Source organism: Phyllobates terribilis, unplaced genomic scaffold, assembly GCF_046119375.1.
Source record: "Phyllobates terribilis strain yellow unplaced genomic scaffold, ASM4611937v1 Scaffold_1__5_contigs__length_1240528914, whole genome shotgun sequence".
NCBI classification, from domain to species: Eukaryota; Metazoa; Chordata; class Amphibia; order Anura; family Dendrobatidae; genus Phyllobates; species Phyllobates terribilis.
Genome location: NW_027362761.1, coordinates 511,164,393 through 511,187,099, shown reverse-complemented (window position 1 = coordinate 511,187,099; position 22,707 = coordinate 511,164,393). Strand labels below are relative to the sequence as shown.

General features: G+C 43.5%; 1 protein-coding gene across 1 annotated transcript in view; it reads left to right on the top strand.

Annotated features, from left to right (window-relative positions):
• The first annotated feature begins 5,743 nt into the window (after positions 1 to 5,743).
• IPO11 (importin 11) overlaps positions 5,744 to 22,707 on the top strand; it is a 590,907-nt gene continuing 573,943 nt past the window's right edge. The window contains exons 1-2 of the mRNA XM_073680251.1: positions 5,744 to 5,894; positions 17,523 to 17,623. Coding sequence (XP_073536352.1) covers positions 5,757 to 5,894; positions 17,523 to 17,623 — 239 coding nt within the window. The 5' untranslated portion in view covers positions 5,744 to 5,756. The remainder of the gene's footprint in view (positions 5,895 to 17,522; positions 17,624 to 22,707) is intronic.

Below are 22,707 nucleotides of genomic sequence, written 5' to 3'. Positions count from 1 at the left end.
CCTTTTTGCTCGCCAGTCCTCGGGCGAGTGGACTCCTCGCAGAATTGATGTCTCCTTCCAGGCAGTGCAAGCTCAGACAGGAGTTGGGCACACTCCTGCGTTTTCTGTTGGATTCGAGACCAGATAAACTCTTCCTGAGCATACCGGTTAGGAGGAATTCCGGCATTAGCCCGCTCAGTTCTGCGGGGCTCTTCTTGCGGAGGAGACTCCGGGAGATCCGAGGAATCAACTGCTGGGGATTGCAAATCATTTCCTGACTCATTCTGACTTCCACTCGGGAGTGGCACCAATGGTTCTGACGGGCCCAACTGCATTGTGGCCCATCCTTCTTCATCCCCCAAGGTTCCTGTATGTGGCACTTCAGCCAACACGTCTGAGGGCCCAGCCCTGTTACAGACTTCTGCTTCAGAGGAGCAAGGTCGCAACATATTATGGTGCAACACCCTGGATGTCGCGGCGTCATCCCCTTCGGGCCTAACCTCGTAGACGGGGTTGTCTGGGTGAACCTTCTTCATCACCCGATATGGTATTGCCTCCCAACGATGGTCCAGCTTACTCCCAAATCGTTTAGCCCTCACCAGCACTCGGTCTCCTGGCTGAAGCGATCCACCTGTGGTCGGGGGCCGAACTGCATGCTCTACTTCCTGAAACTTCTGAGCAACCAGTTTTCTCACGGTATGGAGTCGACGCTGGTGTTCTCGAATCCAGGTACTTGGGCTACTGCCTGGACCGGGGTCTTCTGAGTCTAGCTCCAGTTCGGTGATTTCTCGGCCACTTCTTCCAAACAGCAACAAGTAGGGGGTGTAGCCGGTGGTTGCATGAACTCGATTATTATACACCCACACCAGCTCGGACACGAATTCGGGCCACTTCATCTTTTTGTCCGCTTCCAGTGTTCGCAACATTTGCAACAGGGTTCGGTTAAAGCGCTCGCATGCACCGTTCCCTTGCGGGTGGTAGGGCGTTGTCCGGGAACGGTCGATCCCATAGATGCGGTATAGCTCATCCATCACTCGTCCTTGGAAGCAGGCCCCCTGGTCAGAATGTATTCGCTTCGGGCACCCATAAATCCAGATGAAATCTTGACAGATGGCCTTGGCTGCGGCTTCTGCCGTCTGATCTTTAGTGGGCGTCACTACTGCAAACTTGGTGAAGTGATCAGTCATGACTAAACAGTGTCCATAACCGTTGTATGAAGTTCCTACCATCAAGTAGTCAATCATCAAGACTTCCAAGGGGGCAGAAGTTCGGATGGTCTGAATGGGAGCTCTTTGCTCCGGGGGCTTGTTCAACTCACACTGGCGACATGTTCGGCAAACCCCCTCGACTTCTTGTCGCAGTTGAGGCCAATACACCTGTTGCAACCACCGGAAGGTCTTTTCTACTCCGAAGTGAGCACCTCTTCTATGAGCTTCTTGGGCTAGCTTTGTTACTAGCGCTCCTGGAACTACCACTTGCCAGGTAACATCAAACTCTCGAGGCAGCTGGATTCTTCGGCATAGCAAGCCGTCCTTCAGGAGGAGCCTCTCCCATTGGCCTAGGATTTGTAGGGTAGTTGGAAGTGAAGCGGCTCTGGTTTCCTGGTCGGGTCTCTGATTAAGGGCGACCCATTCTCTCAACTTTGCTAGCTCCGGGTCGGATTGCTGCAGATGTATCCATTCGTCTCTTGAACGGCCCAGAATCTGAGTGGGCCTCGGCACCCCTCTGGTCTCTTGGGCGTCGACCACAGCAGCGGCGAACTGGCTGAAATCCGGGATCTCGTCGCCTTCGAGCTCCTCATCTCTGTCCTTCTTCGGCCCCGCCTGAGTGACCCGGGACAGGGCATCTGCATGTGTATTCAGGGCCTTGGACCGATAGGCGATTTTATACTGGAATTTGGACATCCTTGCGACCCACCGCTGTTCCAACGCGCCCAGTTTGGCGTTCTCCAAGTGGGCCAAAGGGTTGTTATCTGTCCGCACTTGCACTTCTGACCCTGACAGGTACTCAGCAAACTTCTCGGTCATGGCCCACACCAGTGCCAGTAGCTCCAGCTTAAACGAACTATAGTTGTCCGGATTCTTCTCCGTATCTCGGAGTGACCGGCTGGCATACGCGATCACTCGCTCTTTCCCTCCTTGTACTTGAGCCAGCACTGCTCCCAGCCCATGCAAGCTTCCATCAGTGTACAACATGAACGGCTGCGAAAAGTCAGCGTAGGCCAGAATCGGGGCATCTGTTAGCGCCATTTTCAATGCTCGGAATGCCTCTTCTTGTCGTGGGCCCCACTGAATGGGCTGCCGCTTGGCTCCCCCGGCTGTTCCTCTCAGCAATTCATTGAGCGGGTTCGCAATCTTAGCGAAGTCTTTAATGAATCTGCTGTAGTATCCAGCGAGCCCCAGGAATGCCCTTAGTTCCCTTAGATTGGCGGGCGTGGGCCACTTCTGCACGGCAGCTACTTTCTCCGCAGTGGGGTGCACCCCTGCACTGGACACAGTGTGCCCCAGATATTCAATTTCTCGTTTGAAGACACGACACTTACGAGGCTTAATTTTCAGGCCATGCCTTTGTAGCCGTTCTAACACTTGTTCCAATCGGCGGAGATGATCCTCAAACGTTGCGGAATAGATAATTATATCGTCCAGATACATTAAAGTGGCTTCAAAGTTGAGGTCCCCCAAGCATCTCTCCATCAGCCGTTGGAAGGTTCCTGGCGCATTTGTTAGTCCGAACGGCATTCGATTGAACTCAAACAGGCCCATAGGGAGAACAAAAGCTGTCTTCGGACGATCCTTCTCAGCTACTGGGACCTGCCAATAGCCACTGGCCAGGTCGAGGGAGGAGAAGAATTTGGCGCTCCCTAGTGCAGATAGAGACTCTTCGATTCGGGGGAGTGGATAGGAGTCCCGCACTGTACAGGCATTCAGCTTCCGATAGTCTACGCAGAATCTCAGGGTACCGTCCTTCTTTCGGACCAGCACGATCGGAGCCGCCCAGGGGCTCTGGCTTTCACTTATCACACCGTTCCGCAACATGTGGGCCAACAGCTCTTTCACCTCCTGGTACATTTGAGGCGGGATCTGCCGATATCTCTCTTGGATGGGAGCAGTATTTCCGGTGGGTATTTCGTGCTGAATGTCCCGAGTGCACCCGAAATCATCTTCATGCTGTGCAAACACTCCCTGATATCGCTGTAGAAGTTGTTCGATCTGCCTTACTTGTCCAGCAGAAAACTCAGTCAGGTTAGCTTCCATTTCTTCCAGGAGGTGGCGTCCAGCCAACGGTTCTCTTCCATGTTCCTGGCTATTGAGGGACACCTCTAGGGTCCATGGTTTTCCTTCCACAGGTGCCAGCCCTATAGCGTCAGCTCTAGTAAGGGCCTCCGGCATTACGCACACTCGCGCCACCTCTTGTCGGGGCAACAACTGTAAACTGGTGCCACTTAAATTGATGCAGCGCACGGGTACTCGACCGTGCCGCACGGTGGCCAGAGTTCGAGCAATCAGGAGTCCAGAGGGCGCTTCTTCTCCCTCCATTGGTTCAACTTGAATGTCCACGCCCTCTAAGGACACATGTGCCAGCACCGGCAAAGTGAGTACAGTCTGTCCCACCGGCAGTGTCATTGTGGCTTCGGGCGGTATCGATACCTTACCAAGGTGCTGGGAGGTAGTGGGCAACTTTTGAATCTGACTGACCCGCACGAGGTGCTGGAACACTCTCTTGTTAACTGGGTCTCGAGTGGCGCGGGTCCAGTTGTTTTTGCTACAGCCCTCAGCCAGGAACTGTCCGACTTCTTTCAGCACATTCATGCCCAGGGTTACAATGGGCCCATCGCCTCCGGGCCCGGTGGTCAGTACAATCCCTTTTCGACCGAGGTCCTTTCCACATGCCCGCACGGACATCCATACTACTCCCGCTACTGGGATAGGTAGTTGATTAGCTGCCACCAGTTTGACAGTGGGTTCCCGGCAGGAACGAGCGACTTCAGGAAAGTGACTTTGGAAGTATGTCTCATTTTCCCCTTGGACCCGCTGAAACAACAGTAAGCGCAAGTGTCCCAAATCTGTAGTGTCACCGTGCATGTCCTCTAGAATTTTTAGCACTTTATCCACGGTGTCACGGTCCCCAGGTGGGCGGTACATCACAGTCTGTCGGGCCTCTCCATCAAGGGTTAGGAGGGCCAGCTCCGCCTGGGCTAGAGGGTCAAGGGGATACATACGTAGCATACTTCTCAGTCTTTCTGCCCAGTCCCAAAGTGACATGCCATCCCCCGTAAACTTGGGAAGATGGCTGAGCATAGCCCCCAGGGGTATATGGCTCCGGCCGGACCCAGCCACAGACTGATCCGCCATCTCTGCGTCTGAATGTTGCATCCTGCCGACTACGCCAAATGTAATGCAGGTACCGGAATGCAACGCACAGAGACACAAGGCGAGAACAGTCAGAGATGTTTGTAAACAGTTTTATACAACAGGTATACTGAAACAAGGGATTAGCAACAAGGGTAATGAACAGTGGTTTGAAATATCAGAAAAATACGAAATTTCTCAAAGTAAGGCGCAGTCTCTTAAAGTAAGGTGATGCCCTCAAGCATGAGAAGCACCACACAAGTTCTTTAACCGTGAATTTGGCCCTAGCGGGGGTCACCGGTTATTCCCGCTAGGCCGTGAGTCTCTTTCCGGATGAATTCAATTAAATCACGTTGTGCTACTTTAGCCCCAACCGCCCCCCTCCCAACCTGAGTACTTAAACCCAATTGTCCCCGGTACCGTGGGTGAGCAGTGGAAGTGACGGCCCTGCTCACGTATGCAGCTCCTCTCTGCTTGGCTGTTGGGGGCAGTCTCTCGAGCCTTGGATAGGGGGGTCCAGGCCTCGTCTGTCGGCGGCCGACGTCGGGTTCCGCGAACTCACTCAGCACCGCGATCAGGTTCCTAGTATCCTCAGCAGGCACAGCACTCGAGTCACAACTGTGAGGGATCCGGAGCTCTTTTACCGGTGCCCGGCTGGAGCACCTCTCAGGCCTCTGGATTTGGCCTGTCACGCGGGGTTTCTCAGGACGCAGGGAGCACGTCTGCTCCTCTCTGCTGCTTGGTGCCAAAGACCCCTCAGGTTTGGCGCGCTGGCCTCTTATCTCCCTGAACTCCTTCCTGGAAGTCACCTGATCGGGTCCAGCCTCTGAATCTGCCCTCCCTGCAACTTCCTTTGTATATTTTGGTTCCGCTTTACTGTCTCTGGCCAGTAGATGGCAGTCTCGCTCCATCCCTGAAACGTCATGTTGAAGTTCTTTTACAAGCTTTTTTGCTCGTTCTACAGCAGTACAGTAGAGCTGACAGTGGGGAGAGCTGAAAGAAGGGCTTGTAATGTGACCCAGCTAAACTCAGCTGCACTTCCTAATCACACAGACGGTTAGACCAGGAGATCAGATCTGTATCTTCACATTTCACTGTATTTCACAACAGGGACCTGAACCTGTGATCATCCGATCGTTAGTATTAAACACAGCAATGCCAAAGTATATAGCAAAAAACACCGTTCATCATGTGTTGATGGCATTTTTGGGGTGTTTTTCTGCTTTTTATTTTGTTTTGGGTGGCTTTCAGACATTTGTTGACATGGATGTAATAGATTAAAGGGGTTGGCACTGCTTCTCAATTAATGTTGCAACTGATCGCTACCTGTTCACACCTTGCAATGCAGTGTAACAAATTTATAGCTTTTCTGCAAAGAAATCTGAAACAAAAGGTATATGCTTTTTCTTTTGCAGGTTCCCGGATCCGATGGATCTGAACAGTGCCAGCAGCGTTGTGCTTCAGGTCCTTACACAGGCGAGCAGCCAGGATTCGAGAGTCCTGAAGCCTGCAGAGGAGCAGCTCAAGCAGTGGGAGACCCAGCCCGGCTTCTACACCGTTCTCCTGGTAGGTGCTAAGGGCGCTGTCACAGGCGTTCCTCCTGACGTCTATACTAAGGCTATGTTCACACATCATGTTTTTTTCAGCTTTTTTTTATGTAGTTATTTATGCAAATTTTCAGCTACGTTTTGCAGTACCAGCAAAGTCTATGAGAAACCAGAATTCTCTGTTCACACATCTTGGTTTTTTTTTGTTCAGGATTTTGTGCCTTGCATGTTTTTTTTGGAAAATAGAGCATGTCGCTTCTTTCAGGGTTTTTTCACCCATAGGAAATAATGGGTGATAAAAATGATGAAAAAACGCATCAAAATTTGTATCTGCGTTTTTTTCAGCGTTTTTGATGCCAAAATAAAATGGGGTTCTTTGTTTTCACAGAACTTTATGTACATGCATAAAAAGAGACAGAAGGACAGTGAAAAAAAAATGCTGAAAAAACACACCAAAAAAATCACAAAAACTGCAAGAAAAAACCTGAACAAAATGCCCTTGAAGATCAGGTTTAGCACCAGATTTCTGACGCAAAAAAACATGATGTGTGAACATAGCCTAAGAAATTATTGCAAAAAGAGCAGAAATAGTCGTTCCTGTACAATTCCCCTCCCGCCCCTGACACAGGACTAAAATACTGCATCAATATGACTTGTGTGACAGAGTTTGGGTTTTTTCAGGCATGTCTGATCTGAAACTCGCCTGAAAAAGCACCCAGAAAAATGCTCAAAAGAATGATCATATGCATTTTTATGTAAAAACAACTCGCTGTTCACATGTTCAGTTCTTTGAGCGTCTTTTTACCGCTTCAGGTGTCTGAAGATGCCAAGCAATGAAAAATAAAGTGAGCAGGCCATTCTTCAAGCATCTTCCATTCCGAAGACGATGCAGATTTTACAACACAAGACAATGGGAAGCCTCAAAAGACTCCTGGATGTCTTTTTTGAGTATCTAGGCAGTTTTTGCTTTAAAAAAAATTAGTTTAAAAAAAAGCTTAATGAAAACACCAGTAAAGAAAAGTACAAGCCGTCAAAAAAAAAAAATGCACTAAAAAAGCGCTCAAAGAAAAAAGAAGAAAAAAAAAACTCAGCAGGTTCAGCTGCCTGAAATACATGTTGTGTGCACATAGTCTAAGGGCGGGCTCACGTGTGAGTTTGGGGTGGATTTTCAATGTAAATTTGCATGCAGAAAATGTAAAACATAACAGAGTAACAGCTAAGTAGCTAAAATCCCAACAACTTTCATCCACACGTTGCTGTAATTTTCTGTACGGAATTTGCCCTGTGGTGCGGATTTTAAGATCTGCCGCGTGCCAATTCTTCCTGCAAAATCAGCAACGGAAAAAGTGAAATCTGCACCAAATCCGCAGCAAAATGTACAACGTGTGAACTTATCCTACGGGTACTTCATCACAGCACATTTCTACTGCAGAATTTCTACAGGGAAAAATCTACATAATCAAAATCAATATAATCTGTATAAGATTCTTCAGCTTCAAAAAAAATTCACGAATTTTATAATTTATTTTTTTGGGGCTTGATCAAAAAAGTGCCCTATTTTTACGGACTTACCTGGAATTTCTGGACCGTGGGCAACCCTGCTTACTGGGCTCCTTGCTGTTGTTTAGATAAATGGCTGTTTTATCTGCTGTGGCTCTGCTAGTCTTCGCATTGATTGACAACTTTCTGCATACACTGTGCATAGGCAAAAAGCTGCCAGCCAGTGATGTGGAGCTCAGGAGTATCGAGGCCTACAGAGCAAGAGCTCTGGTCATTGATAGTCATTGGGAGGACTATCAAAGCTGCAGTAAATAAATTACTGTTTTATCAAAAATTCTGCATGAAACCCAGTAAGTAACACCGGTGGAATTAGGGTATCTGCCCCTACGTTATGTTGCTCTCAGATGAGGCAGCAAAAATATGGTAAGTTCAAGATTAAAGAGACCCTGTCACTAGTTTTTTGCTGTTTCTTCTTAGAGCAGCATAATGTAGGGGCAAAGAACTTGATTGCAGGAGTGTCTCAATTATTAAATTGGTTGCTATAATTTTGATAAAACTTGACAAATATGTCACATTTTAAGACTTTCTAGTCATAACTTTACACCACCATGCTTGTTAGCTTTCTTTTTTTGGCGCATAGTTAAGCAACACCTCTTTTCTGATAAACCATACAGAACTCCTTTGTGGCAGTATATATAGGGTACCACTGTGACAACATAATGATTTTCTCACCCTAAATATCCACATGGTCCTATAGTCCCATAGCTGGGACCGCCAGAAGTTGGTTACTTTTCATAAAGCAAAACCCCCAAAAAATGAGCCGGATTATATGTTGGTATAGGTGCAATGTGTAGGTGCACACTCACATTTAACAGACAGAACCTAACATAAAAACAAAATGAGTCGATTTCCTCCCGTAAGTAAATAAATAGTAATAGTACAGGGTATTTGCTCATTTTGTTTTTATTTTACCTTTTGTCTGTTGAATGGCCACAGTGTGAACATGCACCTACACATTGCACTTCTATCAACATATATTCTTGCTCATTTCTTTGGTTTTGTTTCATTTTTTTGTACTTTGTACATATAGGAGTGCGGCTCCCCTTTTTTTTGGGCTGGGAATTTTGTCTATGTAGTTTTCTGCGGGCGGGCGTCTGAACAGTCAGTACCCGGTCCTGCTCTGCCCCTGTCTATTTTGACATCTGCTGACACATAGTGAGATGAACTACAAGGGTTAGGTACCGTCCCCATTGGGTCACCTTGTCGCGGTGGGATGGCGTTAAGGTTTTTTTGATCAAAATAGTGTTCGCTAAGTCTATGTTATTTACATGTTCTATTACTATTTATTTATTTACTTACTACGGGGTATTTGCTCATTTTGTTTTATTCTAGGTTCTTACCCTGCATAAAGGTAGGAGCTGAAAACAGAGATGGGTCACGTTCATTTCTGTGATAGTTGTGCACCCAAATGCATGTTCTTTTAGGATATTGCTTTTTTTATTACAAAAGATTTTGGCACAGAAAGGGTGCCTTTTTCCAACTAAAATCAACGTAAAACTGTCAAGGCTGTATCAAGTGTGACTGACAGTCGTTCTGGATCCAGCTATGGAAGTTCACTGCGCTTGCCATTGCAGACGCCTTCTTGATCCTCTCATCTCTGTAGTGTAGTGATATCCTTCTCCCTTTAGGAGCCAGCAGTGACCTCCACCTTCTGCTGCTAATTGACACACCCTTGCTTGGTAGTTAAAAACTCTGTGTCTCCAGAGAGTCGTCGGTGATAGCTCTATGTTCCACTATCCACGCTTGGAGTACTAGCAGTCAGCTAGTTTGTTCTTGGAGTCCCCTTGGAGGCCAGTTGGCGTTATCTCTCTGGTGTCTTCTCAAGCTAAGTGAATCCCCTTTGTTTGTTTACCTTGTTGTCTTTAGTTACAGTGGGGCCTGACTAGTTCTCCCCTTCCTACCTAGGGCCAAGCTCTAGGGACATTCAGGGATTAGGTTCCTGCTCGGCGGTAGGTGTGGAACCTCTATAGGGATGATAGGGTAGGCAGTGTGATATTAGATCTGTCTAGGTGTCTCCACTCCCCCCTTTCCATAGTTGTTGGGCTCCCTTCCCCCTCTTCCCGTCGTTGTACACTTGTTCCTTCCCTCACCTTGCGTGACAAAACACTGTAAACAAGCCGCATTATTTTCAGTGGGAATATTGCATTGCCGCTCATACAGCCGAGGTTTTTACCTGTTTCCAAAAAAGCTGCAAGAAGTGACATCACTAATATTGTGGTAATTGGGCAAATCCCAAGACGGCAGCAGATAGCAGCAGCGCGTGGATTAGTCGCGTGACAATTTAAACTGGAAAATCGCAGCTGAAACCTGAGTTCTGCCCCTGATTCTGGAGCAAATACATTTTGTAGAAGCGTATTTACTCGTTAGCATCATATAAGAACGGAATGGAGTATTTTTAGGCAAGCCCCAGTAATACGGGTCCCCTCTTCTTATAAGTGAGGGTCTTCCAGCCTCGTATGGAAGTTTCAGCTTTCCATCAATCTTTCTAGCGGCTCCCCCGCTGTCACAGTCTGGTACCCGTGACGTGACGGCCTTTGCTTCTCACACTAAATGGATGAATAAAGACTCCTGTTTATGGGTCTTTGTATCTCCTGTGCATTTCTTCATGTCAGCCTGATCCGCTGAGATTTCCGCCTTTCAGTCAGCCGCACTTGCTTCATTTATCTCACTTTCTATTGGCAGGCCTTTCTTCTGCTGTCAGCTGCATTGTCACATTGTATCTATGTCCAAGTGGCATTTTTTAATGTTTTCTTGCCGTTTTTCTGCTTTCTGTACTTCTTGGCTCCCCGATTTGATCTTTTCTTTTACACATGACATAGATTTTATTTTATTCTCTGTTCACATTTTATTTTGCACTCAGTCTGCAAAAACTTCACATGGATAGCTCTACGCACTGTGATATCCTGCGTATTTAAATACAATCTCAAACTTTGGTAAAGGGGTATTCTCACCTCAGACTTTTATTGTCCATTCATCGCATATGCCATAAATGTTTAGATGCAGGATCATCTGGGACCCATACCTACCACCAAAACATGCCTCTTACCATCCCTCGCCCCCAAACCCTTGTCGCTCTGGATTCAGGCAAAGAATAAGCGAAGAGATATTAAACTTTTGGAATCAGGCAAGCATGCTTGCTGTCCATCTGTCTTCTCCTATGGCGGCAGACAGCTCTGCTCTTATATGGTGGCAGACAGCTGCTTGCAAGGCAGTACGGGTGTCCGAGGACATCTGTAAGCCTAAACTCCTGAAGCAGCTCTGATGCCTGCGAAACAACACACAACAGTTCTCTTTAAAGAGGACCTATCACCAGGTGAAAAGTGGCCCATTTTTGCTTTTATTTTATTCCCGCTTCTCCCCCTGGTATTTAGTTGTGTTTTTTTTTTTAGGTCCGCCATACAGTTCCAGAGATATGGGACTTCAGTGCTAATTTTTATTTTCTTTGCTAAAAAGGCATGGCTCACAGTAGTTCTACAGATCACCCAAAGGACACCCCCCCCCCCCCCCCCCAAGGAATCTTTAAGTCCCGCTCCTTTAGTTAAGCAAAACCAAAGAAGTGAGCCGCAGCATAAGTTGGTATATGTGCAATGTGTAGGAGCACGTTCACACTGTTGCCATTTCACAGTCAAAACCTAAGATAAAAACAAAACGAGCAAATACCCTGCAGTAAGTAAATAGTAATAGTATATATGAATCTCATAGGGTCCTTAGTTAACACTGTTTTGATCAAAAAAGCATAAAACCCACTGCAACAAGGTGTACCCAGTCGGGAGGGTCCTATCCTATCTCTAGTACTAAAACCTCACTCTGTGAGACAACTTATACCAACTTATGCTCCGGCTCATTTGTTTGGTTTTGCTGTGGTTTCTTGTGCTCTGTAGAAACAGAGGTGAGGCTCCCCCTTTTTGAGCTGGGCATTTAATCTGTGTAGCTTCCCATAAACATGTCTCTGAACAGCCGGGCCTGTATCCTGCTCTGCGCTTACCTATATTGAGGACACTTGACTGAAGCTGAGGTTTTAATACTAGGCATATAATTGCACCATCCCGATTGGGGTACACCTTGTCATGGTGGGATTGTTTTTATGCTTTTTTGATCAAAATTGTGTTAACTAAGTACTTTATGTTATTTACATGTATTATTACTGTTTACTTATTTAATTACTACAGGGTATATGCTCATTTTGTTTTTTTCTTTTTTTTTTCCCCTTGGTAAAAATCAGAAGAAATGGCATTTAAAGGAGCACTCCTCCCATCAAAGTTTTTATCCTCTTAATACATTGCAGTCGTCATATATTATATAGCACTGTGTACTTACAATTGCTCATTTTCCCTTTCTACCCAGATAATTCTTCTCTTTTCTCTGCTCTATATAGAAACAGAAAGTCTTTTCTCCCTGCATGTATTATTCCCCCTCTTCAGTTCCTTACCCAACTGCTCTCTCCTCCCCCTGCCAGGGACTTTTGCAGTGACTGAAGAGTCATACAGAGAAAATTGACCTCCTGTTTCTACATAGAGCTTAGAAGGATTCAGCTAGTCAGTTTTAATCATGTGATCTCATAGACCTAATGGAACAGACGGGCAGCATGATGGCTCAGTGGTTAGCACTGCAGCCTTGCAGTGCTGGGGTTCTCTGGTTTCCTCCCACACTCCAAAGACATACTGATAGGGAATGTAGATTGCGAGCCCCAATGGGGACAGTGCTGATAATGTCTGTAAATTGTCTGAATTGTAAAGCGCTGCGGAATGTGAATAAAAAAAAAAAGATTATTATTATATAATATGATGACTGCAATATATTTAGAGGACATACATTTTGATGGGAGGAGTACCTCTATAATAAAAAGGCCCATATATATATATATATATATATATATATATATATATATATATATATATATATATATATATATATATATATATATATATATATATATACACTGCTCAAAAAAATAAAGGGAACACTCAAATAAGACATCCTAGATCTGAATAAATGAAATATTCTCATTGAATACTTTGTTCTGTACAAAGTTGAATGTGCTGACAACAAAATCACACAAAAATCATCTATGGAAATCAAATTTATTACCCAATGGAGGCCTGGATTTGGAGTCACCCCCAAAATTAAAGTGGAAAAACACACTACAGGCTGATCCAACTTTGATGTAATGTCCTTAAAACAAGTCAAAATGAGGCTCAGTATTGTGTGTGGCCTCCACGTGCCTATATGACCTCCCTACAACGCCTGGGCATGCTCCTGATGAGGTTGCGGATGGTCTCCTGTGGGATCTCCTCCCAGACATAGACTAAAGCATCCGCCAACTCCTGGACAGCCTGTGGTGCAACGTGACGTTGGTGGATGGAGCGAGACATGATATTCCAGATGTGCTCAATCGGATTCAGGTCTGGGGAACGGGCGGGCCAGTCCATAGCTTCAATGCCTTCATCTTGGAGGAACTGCTGACACACTCCAGCCACATGAGGTCAGGCATTGTCCTGCATTAGGAGGAACCCAGGGCCAACCGCACCAGCATATGGTCTCACAAGGGGTCTGAGGATCTCATCTCGGTACCTAATGGCAATCAGGCTACCTCTGGCGAGCACATGGAGGGCTGTGCTTCCCTCCAAAGAAATGCCACCCTACACCTTTACTGACCCACTGCCAAACCGGTCATGCTGAAGGATGTTGCAGGCAGCAGATCGCTCTCCACGGCGTCTCCAGACTCTGTCACGTCTGTCACATGTGCTCATTGTGAACCTGCTTTCATCTGTGAAGAGCACAGGGCGCCAGTGGCGATTTTGCCAATCCTGTTGTTCTGTGGCAAATGCCAAGCGTCCTGCACGGTGTTGGGCTGTGAGCACAATCCCCATCTGTGGACGTCGGGCCCTCATACCACCCTCATGCAGTTGGTTTCTAACCGTTTGTGCAGACACATGCACATTTGTGACCTGCTGGAGGTCATTTTGCAGGACTCTGGCAGTGCTCCTCCTGTTCCTCCTTGCACAAAGGTGGAGGTAGCGGTCCTGCTGCTGGGTTGTTGCCCTCCTACGGCCCCCTCCACGTCTCCTAGTGTACTGGCCTGTCTCCTGGTAGCGCCTCCAGCCTCTGGACACTACGCTGACAGACACCGCAAACCTTCTTGCCACAGCTCGCATTGATGTGCCATCCTGGATGAGCTTCACTACCTGAGCAACTTCTGTGGGTTGTAGAGTCCGTCTCATGCTACCACGAGTGTGAAAGCACAGCCAACATTCAAAAGTGACCAAAACATCAGCCAGAAAGCATTGGTACTGAGATGTTGTCTGTGGTCCCCACCTGCAGAACCACTCCTTTATTGATGGTATCTTGATAATTGCCAATAATTTCCATCTATTGTCTATTCCATTTGCACAACAGCATGTGAAATTGATTGTCAATCAGTGTTACTTCCTACGTGGACAGTTTGATGTCACAGAAGTTTGATTTAATTGGAGTTATATTCTGTTGTTTAAGTGTTCCCTTTATTTTTTTGAGCAGTGTGTATATATATATATATATATATATATATATTTTTTTAAATCAATATTCAGGAGATCAGCGGGAAAACTATAAACCCAAAAGCTGAACAATTTTGACTTGGGGACGGGTCCTGTTTAAGAACAAGGATGCATCCACAGGGGTGAGCCCCACGACGAGCCACTGGATCTTCGTCCTGTTCAGTGCTATGAAGTGATGTCTTTGCGCTGGATGCTGAGGATCTCGGCTCTGGGGCCTCGGTGGCAGAGTTGGGAGCCATTGACTCTTTTCTCCGCCACAACTGGATTTGTGTCCTCAGGAAGCGGTACCCTTTTTAATTTTTTCACATGGTCAAGAATAACTGTCATGTGAATAATACCCTATACCACATTGACCTATTAGCTGTTCATTTTGAAACGTAGCCGAATAAACCATAGCAAGCAATGGAAGGTTGGTCAGACTCCGAGCAGACTTTTTCTTCATCTGGTTGAACCCATGGTCTTCATGCTGCTGGTCTAACCCCTGAGTCATTCTTCTCTCTCAACCTCAAAATGGGCATTATTCCCTTCTCCCAAAATGAAATGGTCTATCGTCGACCTTGTATATAGGTGTTTGCGTTAAGCATTGAACCTTCGCATCCCTGCACTTTGTTAATGGCCTCAATAAAATTGTCTTGTGACTCATTTAATAGCGGTTGTATCACGATGTAGACAGGTTTATTGTGTCTGTGAGCGGCTAATATGGGGAATAACAATTCTGAGCGGAATTTAATATTCTTCTTTAAACACAATGATGAATACAGATTCTTTTAACAGACAAGTGTATGTCGGGGGAGCACATCTGTTCTCCTCGGGGTCCGTCCTGGAACAGTCACTTAAAATGCAAATAAGCGGGAGGGTTATTTGTGATGATAGCGGCTGTCTGACCTTTCTCTTTCTCTATGCTGGAAATCACTCCGTTCATTCAGCACCGAGGCAGTATCTAAAGTTATTGTACCTTGTAATGAGGAGTTATTTCATACTCATTTTAAACAATCTTTTTGTTGTGAGGCTGAATGACGGAACGTCTTCTCCATGTTGCGTCTGATCCCTTGTCATTCAAAGCCTTGCTCTCTATATGCTGTACTGAGATTCACAAAGGTTTTGAAAAGATTTCTATATTTTTTTTAATAAATATATGAAAGGATGACTTATCCACAAATTAGGTCATCAATAGGATATTGTTGGCGGTCCAACACCTGGTATCGTTCAAGAAAAACATGATTTTCATGCAGGACAATGCTCCATCGCATGCATCCAACTACTCCACAGCGTGGCTGGCCAGTAAAGGTCTAAAAGAAGAAAAGATAATGACATGGCCCCCTTGTTCACCTGATCTGAACCCCATAGAGAACCTGTGGTCCATCATAAAATGTGAGATCTACAGGGAGGGAAAACAGTACACCTCTGGGAACAGTGTCTGGGAGGCTGTGGTGGCTGCTGCACGCAATGTTGATCGAAAATAGATCAAGCAACTGACAGAATCTATGGATGGAAGGCTGTTGAGTGTCATCATAAAGAAAGGTGGCTATATTGATCACTAATTTTTTTGGTTTTTGTTTTTGCATGTCAGAAATGTTTATTTCTAAATTGTGTGCACTGATATTGGTTTACCTGGCGAAAATAAACAAGTGAGATGGGATTATATTTAGTTTTTATTAAGTTGCCTAATAATTCTGCACAGTAATAGTTACCTGCACAAACAGATATCCTCCTAAGATAGCCAAATCTAAAAAAAAACCACTCCAACTTCCAAAAATATTAAGCTTGGATATTTATGAGTCTTTTGGGTTGATTGAGAACATAGTTGTTGATCAATAATAAAAATAATCCTCTAAAATACAACTTGCCTAATAATTCTGCACACAGTGTATGTATATATGTGTATATATATATATGTGTAATATTGTGATGGACAGTCTTTCCTGTGTGACTATGACAGCAAAAAAAAAGTTGTCACTCTATAGTAAGACCACCCACTGGACCCATGCATACAAACTGTGCTCAGCTTCTCCTACTATATACCATGCTATTCACAGATGAGCAGGCACACACATGACAGGTTATTTTTAAGGGTAAAATCTGTAGTAAATTTAAAAAGAACTTTACAAATTACAGGAAAAAAAAAGATTTTATTCACTGGTATAAAATAAAGAAAAAACGCAACTGTGTTTTTTGAAGACTAAAGGAAATCTGTCAGCAGGTTTTTGCTATGTAAACTGAAGACAATGCTGTAGGGGTTAAAATACAGATTTCAACGATGTCTCTCTTACCAAGCTTTGTGGTTTTGTTCGCTTGTAATGATTATTTTAACACCAGGAGTTTATCATTACTGGGACACAGCAGTACGTGCATGCTAGTCAGACACGCCCCATCCTGTGATAGACACCTCACTGTTAGACATTGTATATAGACAGCCTGGTGTGGGCGGGGTTAGCTGTGGTGTGGGCGGGGTTAGCTTTATCAGCTCTGCTTCATGCAAAATCTAAAAGCCCTAATTGTGTCAGAACTGCTGCACCCAGTAATCTAAGTGATACATGGTTGGATTCGGCTTCTCTTTGCCTGCATCATGCTGCTCTCAGATGAGGTAGCAAAAACCTGCTGACAGATTCTCTTTAAGAGACTTCATTACTGACATACTGGGTCTTGGCCACTGTAATATGCTGGGCTGATGGCCGGCTTTCCCTACTACCTGTGAATCACAGACTCAAATAAGGAGACATGTTAGTCACAGGAAAGCGGGAAGGCATACTTGTAGTCCTTCATTTGACACTTCTCACCAACCTGGTACATTACTTGCTTTGAGTCATTGAATAAAGTATAAATTCTCTTACACATGTAGCGGCTTTATTACAAAGCTCAGACAGTGCCGCATGTGAGGTTCCCTATTAAAGGGGGCATTCAGTAACTGACCAAAGTTACACATTTTAGCACAGATACTATATGCATCTATATTGCCACTTATTTTTTTCTTCACCCAAAAAGTGTCTCAAATAGTTTGAAAAATTGCACCCCATCGGCGACATTCATCAGATGGTTTCAGAAATCTGACGTAAAACTGTTAGCCCTGACAAAAACTTTTTTTTTAGTTGCACAAAATTCTTGCAACCCTTTGGAGTTTTTTAAGTGAGCGCCACCAACTTTTTTGAGCACGGCCTAACAAATTCCACGTATCATAATGTACTCCACAAAAGCAGCGTACATTTAAGGCAGAAATGTCAATAACTGGAGTAACATTTCTGCCTCTGAAATATATACACCAAATTCATTAAAAAGCCCACTTATTCATGAGTTTGGTGCATCCCACTCCGGCGCACCCTTGGCATACAAAGCCCAAGTCTTGATGAATTGGCCTCTATATGTTTTCAAATGGATTCTGATGATTCTCAATGTGTGAAGTTTGGTATTTTTTTACATTTTCTTTTCTGTAGTTTGGTCTTGCAAAATACAAAATTCCGAAACTATAAAAAAATGGTGTTTTATTTCTTAATTACTTTTTGTATTCCCTTTACATCTAACTTCTGTATTGTAACTTGCTGTGTTTTTGCTTGTAGAATATCTTCACCAATCATTCCCTGGATGTGAACGTGCGTTGGCTCGCCGTCCTCTACTTTAAGAACGGCATTGATCGCTACTGGAGGAGGGTGGCCCCCAAGTAAGTCCCATTTTTCTTAGTGTGAAATGTCCCAGGTCGTTTCTTTTTTTGTTGAACTCCTCTCATCATGGAGAGGTTTTATCTTCTGCTTCCCAGATACAAAACCCATGTAAATTATTAATTTTGATGTGTTTTAGTATGTGTTAGTGCAAAGACCAAAGCCTGTCCTCATTCTCGCTGCCTCATACATAATGCAGGCTCTGATTTATTCATCACTGACAATTTATAGTGGGAAGACGCGTTCTTGTACTATCCTAAATGACAGATTTGGAGACTTGCCGCAATATGATGTTTTATAAATGTGTAAGTAAATCCTCTGGTGTTATGGCATACAGCTATAAAAGAACAATTGTACATTGATAGAAAAGTATATTTATTTTGCCTGACCTCTGGAATGGTTCTCCAATGTATGTAATGCCGTTGTATGGTTGCTAATCAAACTGCAGTCCACCCTCACTGTTCTGTCCTCAGCACAGACAGGGTGGGCTGCAGTGTGATTAGCAACCATTTTTTTATGTGGATCTTCTCCAAAACCGCTTTTAAATTACTCTTTGAATATTTTTCTTATTTCATGGGGAAAATCCACATTGCTGTTCACATAGTCTGTTTTTTTTTTTCTGACGAGGCTCTGAAAACCACTCTGGAAAAAGTAGAGCGACATGTTAAACATGTGATATGGATTCCTTGTAATATGCACCAAACTTCACATTGAAGTATAAAAGGCTTTAAAAAATGTGTTGGGGAAAAAAAAAGGCTTTAAAAATTGTATCAGATCTGAAAAAACACATTGATTTCTGAAGTGGATTTCCATTGAAAACCCACATTGGATTTTATGCCCCGGCCAAATCCTCCATTTTAACACTCCAAAAGCCACATATAAAATGATTCCTAATAAAAAAAAATTTATAATGGGAAATGTTAAAAAAAATGCACTGTAGGAGCATTTTCCCATTGAAATCAACAGGAAACTTGTACAAAGCGTCTGAAGTAGTTTTTGATGGGTTTTTGACATCCAAAAAATCTACAAATAAGAAACTGTGCGCCTTTTAGGCATGTACACACAGTTTTTTTTTTAAGGTTGCAAAATATGTAATTTTCAACATAAATCTACAGCAGAAATCCATGTGGTTTTTAACAAGGTTTTTAGCTCTGAAGATGTTTTGTTTTCCATTAGTTTCTTTCCAGCTTTTTCATTTTGGGTGCAAAGATTGGTTTGGATTTCTTAAGGAATCCGAATGCACAAAAGTGCCATGTCTCTGCATTTATATTATGTGTCGCGGTGTATCTTTTTATATGAATACTAATGTGGATTTCCCACTGAAATGAATAGGCACCTTATTCATAGAGCATTTAAAGTGTTTTTTTTTTATAAGGATTTTGACATTTTGGCACGGATCCACTTCAAAATCCATGTAAAAAAACTGTGTGATCATATTGTTAGGGCCTGTGTGTTTGGAGGCGGCAAGAACAGAAGAGGTGAAATCTGCCACTTAAGTTGACATGCTGTGGATTTTCAAAACAAATTCTGACACTGAAATAAAGCCAGTTGTGTTGGCACCATTGAAATTGTTCCAGAAAATGAAGTATTTCTCCTAGAAAATTATTACAATTACACAAGTTTTGTTATACACACATTTATTTCCTTTGTGTGTATTGGAACAACACAAAAAAAAATATCAGAGAAAAAAAGGCAAATTGAACATCATTTCACACAAAACACCAAAAATGGGCCGGACAAAATTGTTGGGACCCTCAACTTAATATTTGGTTGCACACTCTTTAGAATAATTAACTGCAAATGTAATCTTCACATTTAATGATACCTTGCACAAGGTTAAGGCACCCAGTGCCAGATGCAGCAATGCAACCCCAAAACATCTTTGAACCACCTCCACCATATTTGACTGTAGGTACTGTGTTCTTTTCTTTGTAGGCCTCATTCCCTTTTTGGTGAACTTATGAATGATGTGCTTTACCAAAAAACTCTACTCGGTCTCATCTGTCCACAAGACGCTTTCCCAGAAGGATTTTAGGTTGCTCGCGTATATTTTGGCAAACTGCAAACTAGTTTTTTTATATCTCTGGGTCAACAGTGGGGTCCTTTTGGATCTCCTGCCATAGTGTTTCATTTCATTCAAATGTCGATTGATAGTTCACGCTGACACTGATGCACCCTGAGTCTGAAGGACAGCTTTATATGCTTTGGAACTTAATTGGGGCTGCTTATCCACCATCCGGACTATCCTGCGTTGCAACCTTTCATCAATTTTTTTTCTGCCGTCCACGTCCAGGGAGATTATATACAGTGCCATGGGTTGTAAAATTCTTGATTTATATTGCGCTCCATGGACAAAGGAACATGAACATCAAGATCTGTGGAGATGGACTTGTAATATTGAGATTGTTGATATTTGTTCTCAAATCCTCAGACAGTTCTCTTCTCCTCTTTCTGTTCTCCATGCTTAGTGGGGCACACACAGACACACAATGCAAAGATTGAGTCAACTTCTCCCTTTTTTTGTCCGGTTTCAGGTGTTGATTTTCATATTGCCCACACTGTTACTTGCCACAGGTGAGTTTGAACGAGCATCACCTGCTTGAAACAAAGTTGTTTACCCACAATTTTGGAAAGCTGTCAACAATTTTGTTTAGCCCATTTTTGGGGTCCTGTGTGAAATTATGTTCAATTTGCCTTTTTTTCCCCTTTTTTTTGTGTTGTTCCAATACACACATAGGAAATAAACGTGTATAGCAAACCATGTGTAATAGCAATAATTTTCTGGGAGAAATACTTCATTTTCTGGAACAATTTCAAGGGTGCCAACACTTTCAGCCCTGACTGTGTATGTATTATGTATGTATGTATATACAGTTGTGCTCAAAAGTTTACATACCCCGGCAGAATTTTTCCTTTCTTGGCCTTGTTTCAGAGAATATGAATGATAACAAAAAAACGTTTTCTCCACTCATGGTTATTGGTTGGGTGAAGCCATTTATTGTCAAACTACTGTGTTTTCTCTTTTTAAAACTTAATGACAACCAAAAACATCCAAATGACCCTGATCAAAAGTTCACATACCCCAGTTCTTAATACCGTGTATTGCCCCCTCTAACATCAATGACAGCTTGAAGTCTTTTGTGGTAGATGTGGATGAGGTTCTTTATTTTCTCAGATGGTAAAGCTGCCCATTCTTCTTGGCAAAAAGCCTCCAGTTCCTGTAAATTCCTGGGCTGTTTAGCATGAACTGCGCGCTTGAGATCTCCCCAGAGTGGCTCAATGATATTGAGGTCAGGAGACTGAGATGGCCACTCCAGAACCTTCACTTTGTTCTGCTGTAGCCAATGACAGGTCGACTTGGCCTTGTGTTTTGGATCGTTGTCATGTTGGAACGTCCAAGTACATCCCATGCGCAGCTTCCGGGCCGACGAGTGCAAAATTGCCTTCAGTATTTGCTGTTAACGTGCTGCATTCATCTTTCCTTCAACTTTTACCAAGTTTCCTGTGCCTTTGTAGCTCACACATCCCCAAAACATTAGCGATCCACCTCCATGCTTCACAGTAGGAATGGTGTTCCTTTCATCATAGGCCTTGTTGACCTCTCTCCAAATGTAACTTTTATGGTTGTTGCCAAAAAGTTAATTTTTTTTCTCATCACTCCAAATTACCTTGTTCCAGAAGTTTTGAGGCTTGTCTCTGTGCTGTTTGGCGTATTGTAGGCGAGATACTTTGTGGCATTTGCGCATTAATGGCTTTCTTCTGGCGACTCGACCATGCAGCTCATTTTTCTTCAAGTGCCTCCTTATTGTGCATCTTGAAACAGCCACACCGCTACTTTTCAGAGAGTCCTGAATTTCAGCTGATGTTATTTGTGGGTTTTTCTTTGCATCCCGAACAATTTTGCTAGCAGTTGTAGCCAAAATTTTTGTTGATCTACCTGACCGTGGTTTGCATTGTACAGAGCCCCTGATTTTCCATTTGTTAATCACAGTTTGAACGCTGCTGACTGGCATGATCAATTCCTTGGATATCTTTTTGTATCCCTTTCCTGTGTTATACAGTTCAACTACCTTTTCCCGTAGATCCGTTGACAATTCTTTTGCTTTCCCCGTGACTCAATCCAGAAACGTCAGTGGTTGGATGAAAGATGCAAGAGTCTGTCTGGATCCCAGAAACTCACTCAGCTTTTATACACATACACTGATTACAAGCAAACAGGTCACAGGTGAGTATGTTACCTTTAGTAACTATTCAAACCCATTTATGTCAAATTCTGTGCATGTTATCAGGCCACAATCACCAGCATATGTGAACTTTTGATCAGGGTCATTTGGATGTTTTTGGTTGTCATTAAGATTTAAAAAGAGAAAACACAGTAGTTTCACAATAAGTGACTTCACCCAACCAATAACCATGAGTGGAGAAAAAGTTTTTTTGTTATCATTCATATTCTCTGAAACAAGGCCAAGAAAGGAAAAATTCTGCCGGGGTATGTAAACTTTTGAGCGCAACTGTATATATAGATAGGTCGATATGTGTGTGTGTATGTGTATGTATGTATATATGTATATATATATATATATATATATATATATATATATATATATATATATATATATATATATATATATATATATATATATAATATAATCATTTTACATTGAACTATTGTACATATATGCAGAATATTTATTTAAATACACTACATATTTAATTTAAAAATAAATTATTTCTTTTAATCCAAAGTTGACAGTCCTGCACGTAATTTAGCTGTTTTATGACTGCTGTTTAAAGGGTTATTCCTAAAAAAAGCTATTTATCCCCTATCCGTTGGGGTTATCTCCTGACATTGTCTATTGGACTACCGAGTACAGCCCTGAGTTTTTTCTACAGTTAGGATCCCCAGCATTCTCGATATCATGACTTTGGAAACCACCATGAAAGTCACTGTGGTGCGTGCTCGGCCCCTGCTCCATTCCTGGTCTATGGAACTACTTAGTACAGCAATCGACTATTTCGAGCAGTACCATAGACAATGTATGGAGCAGAGGCCGAGTGTGCGCTCTTCCTCTTCTTTCAAGACTAG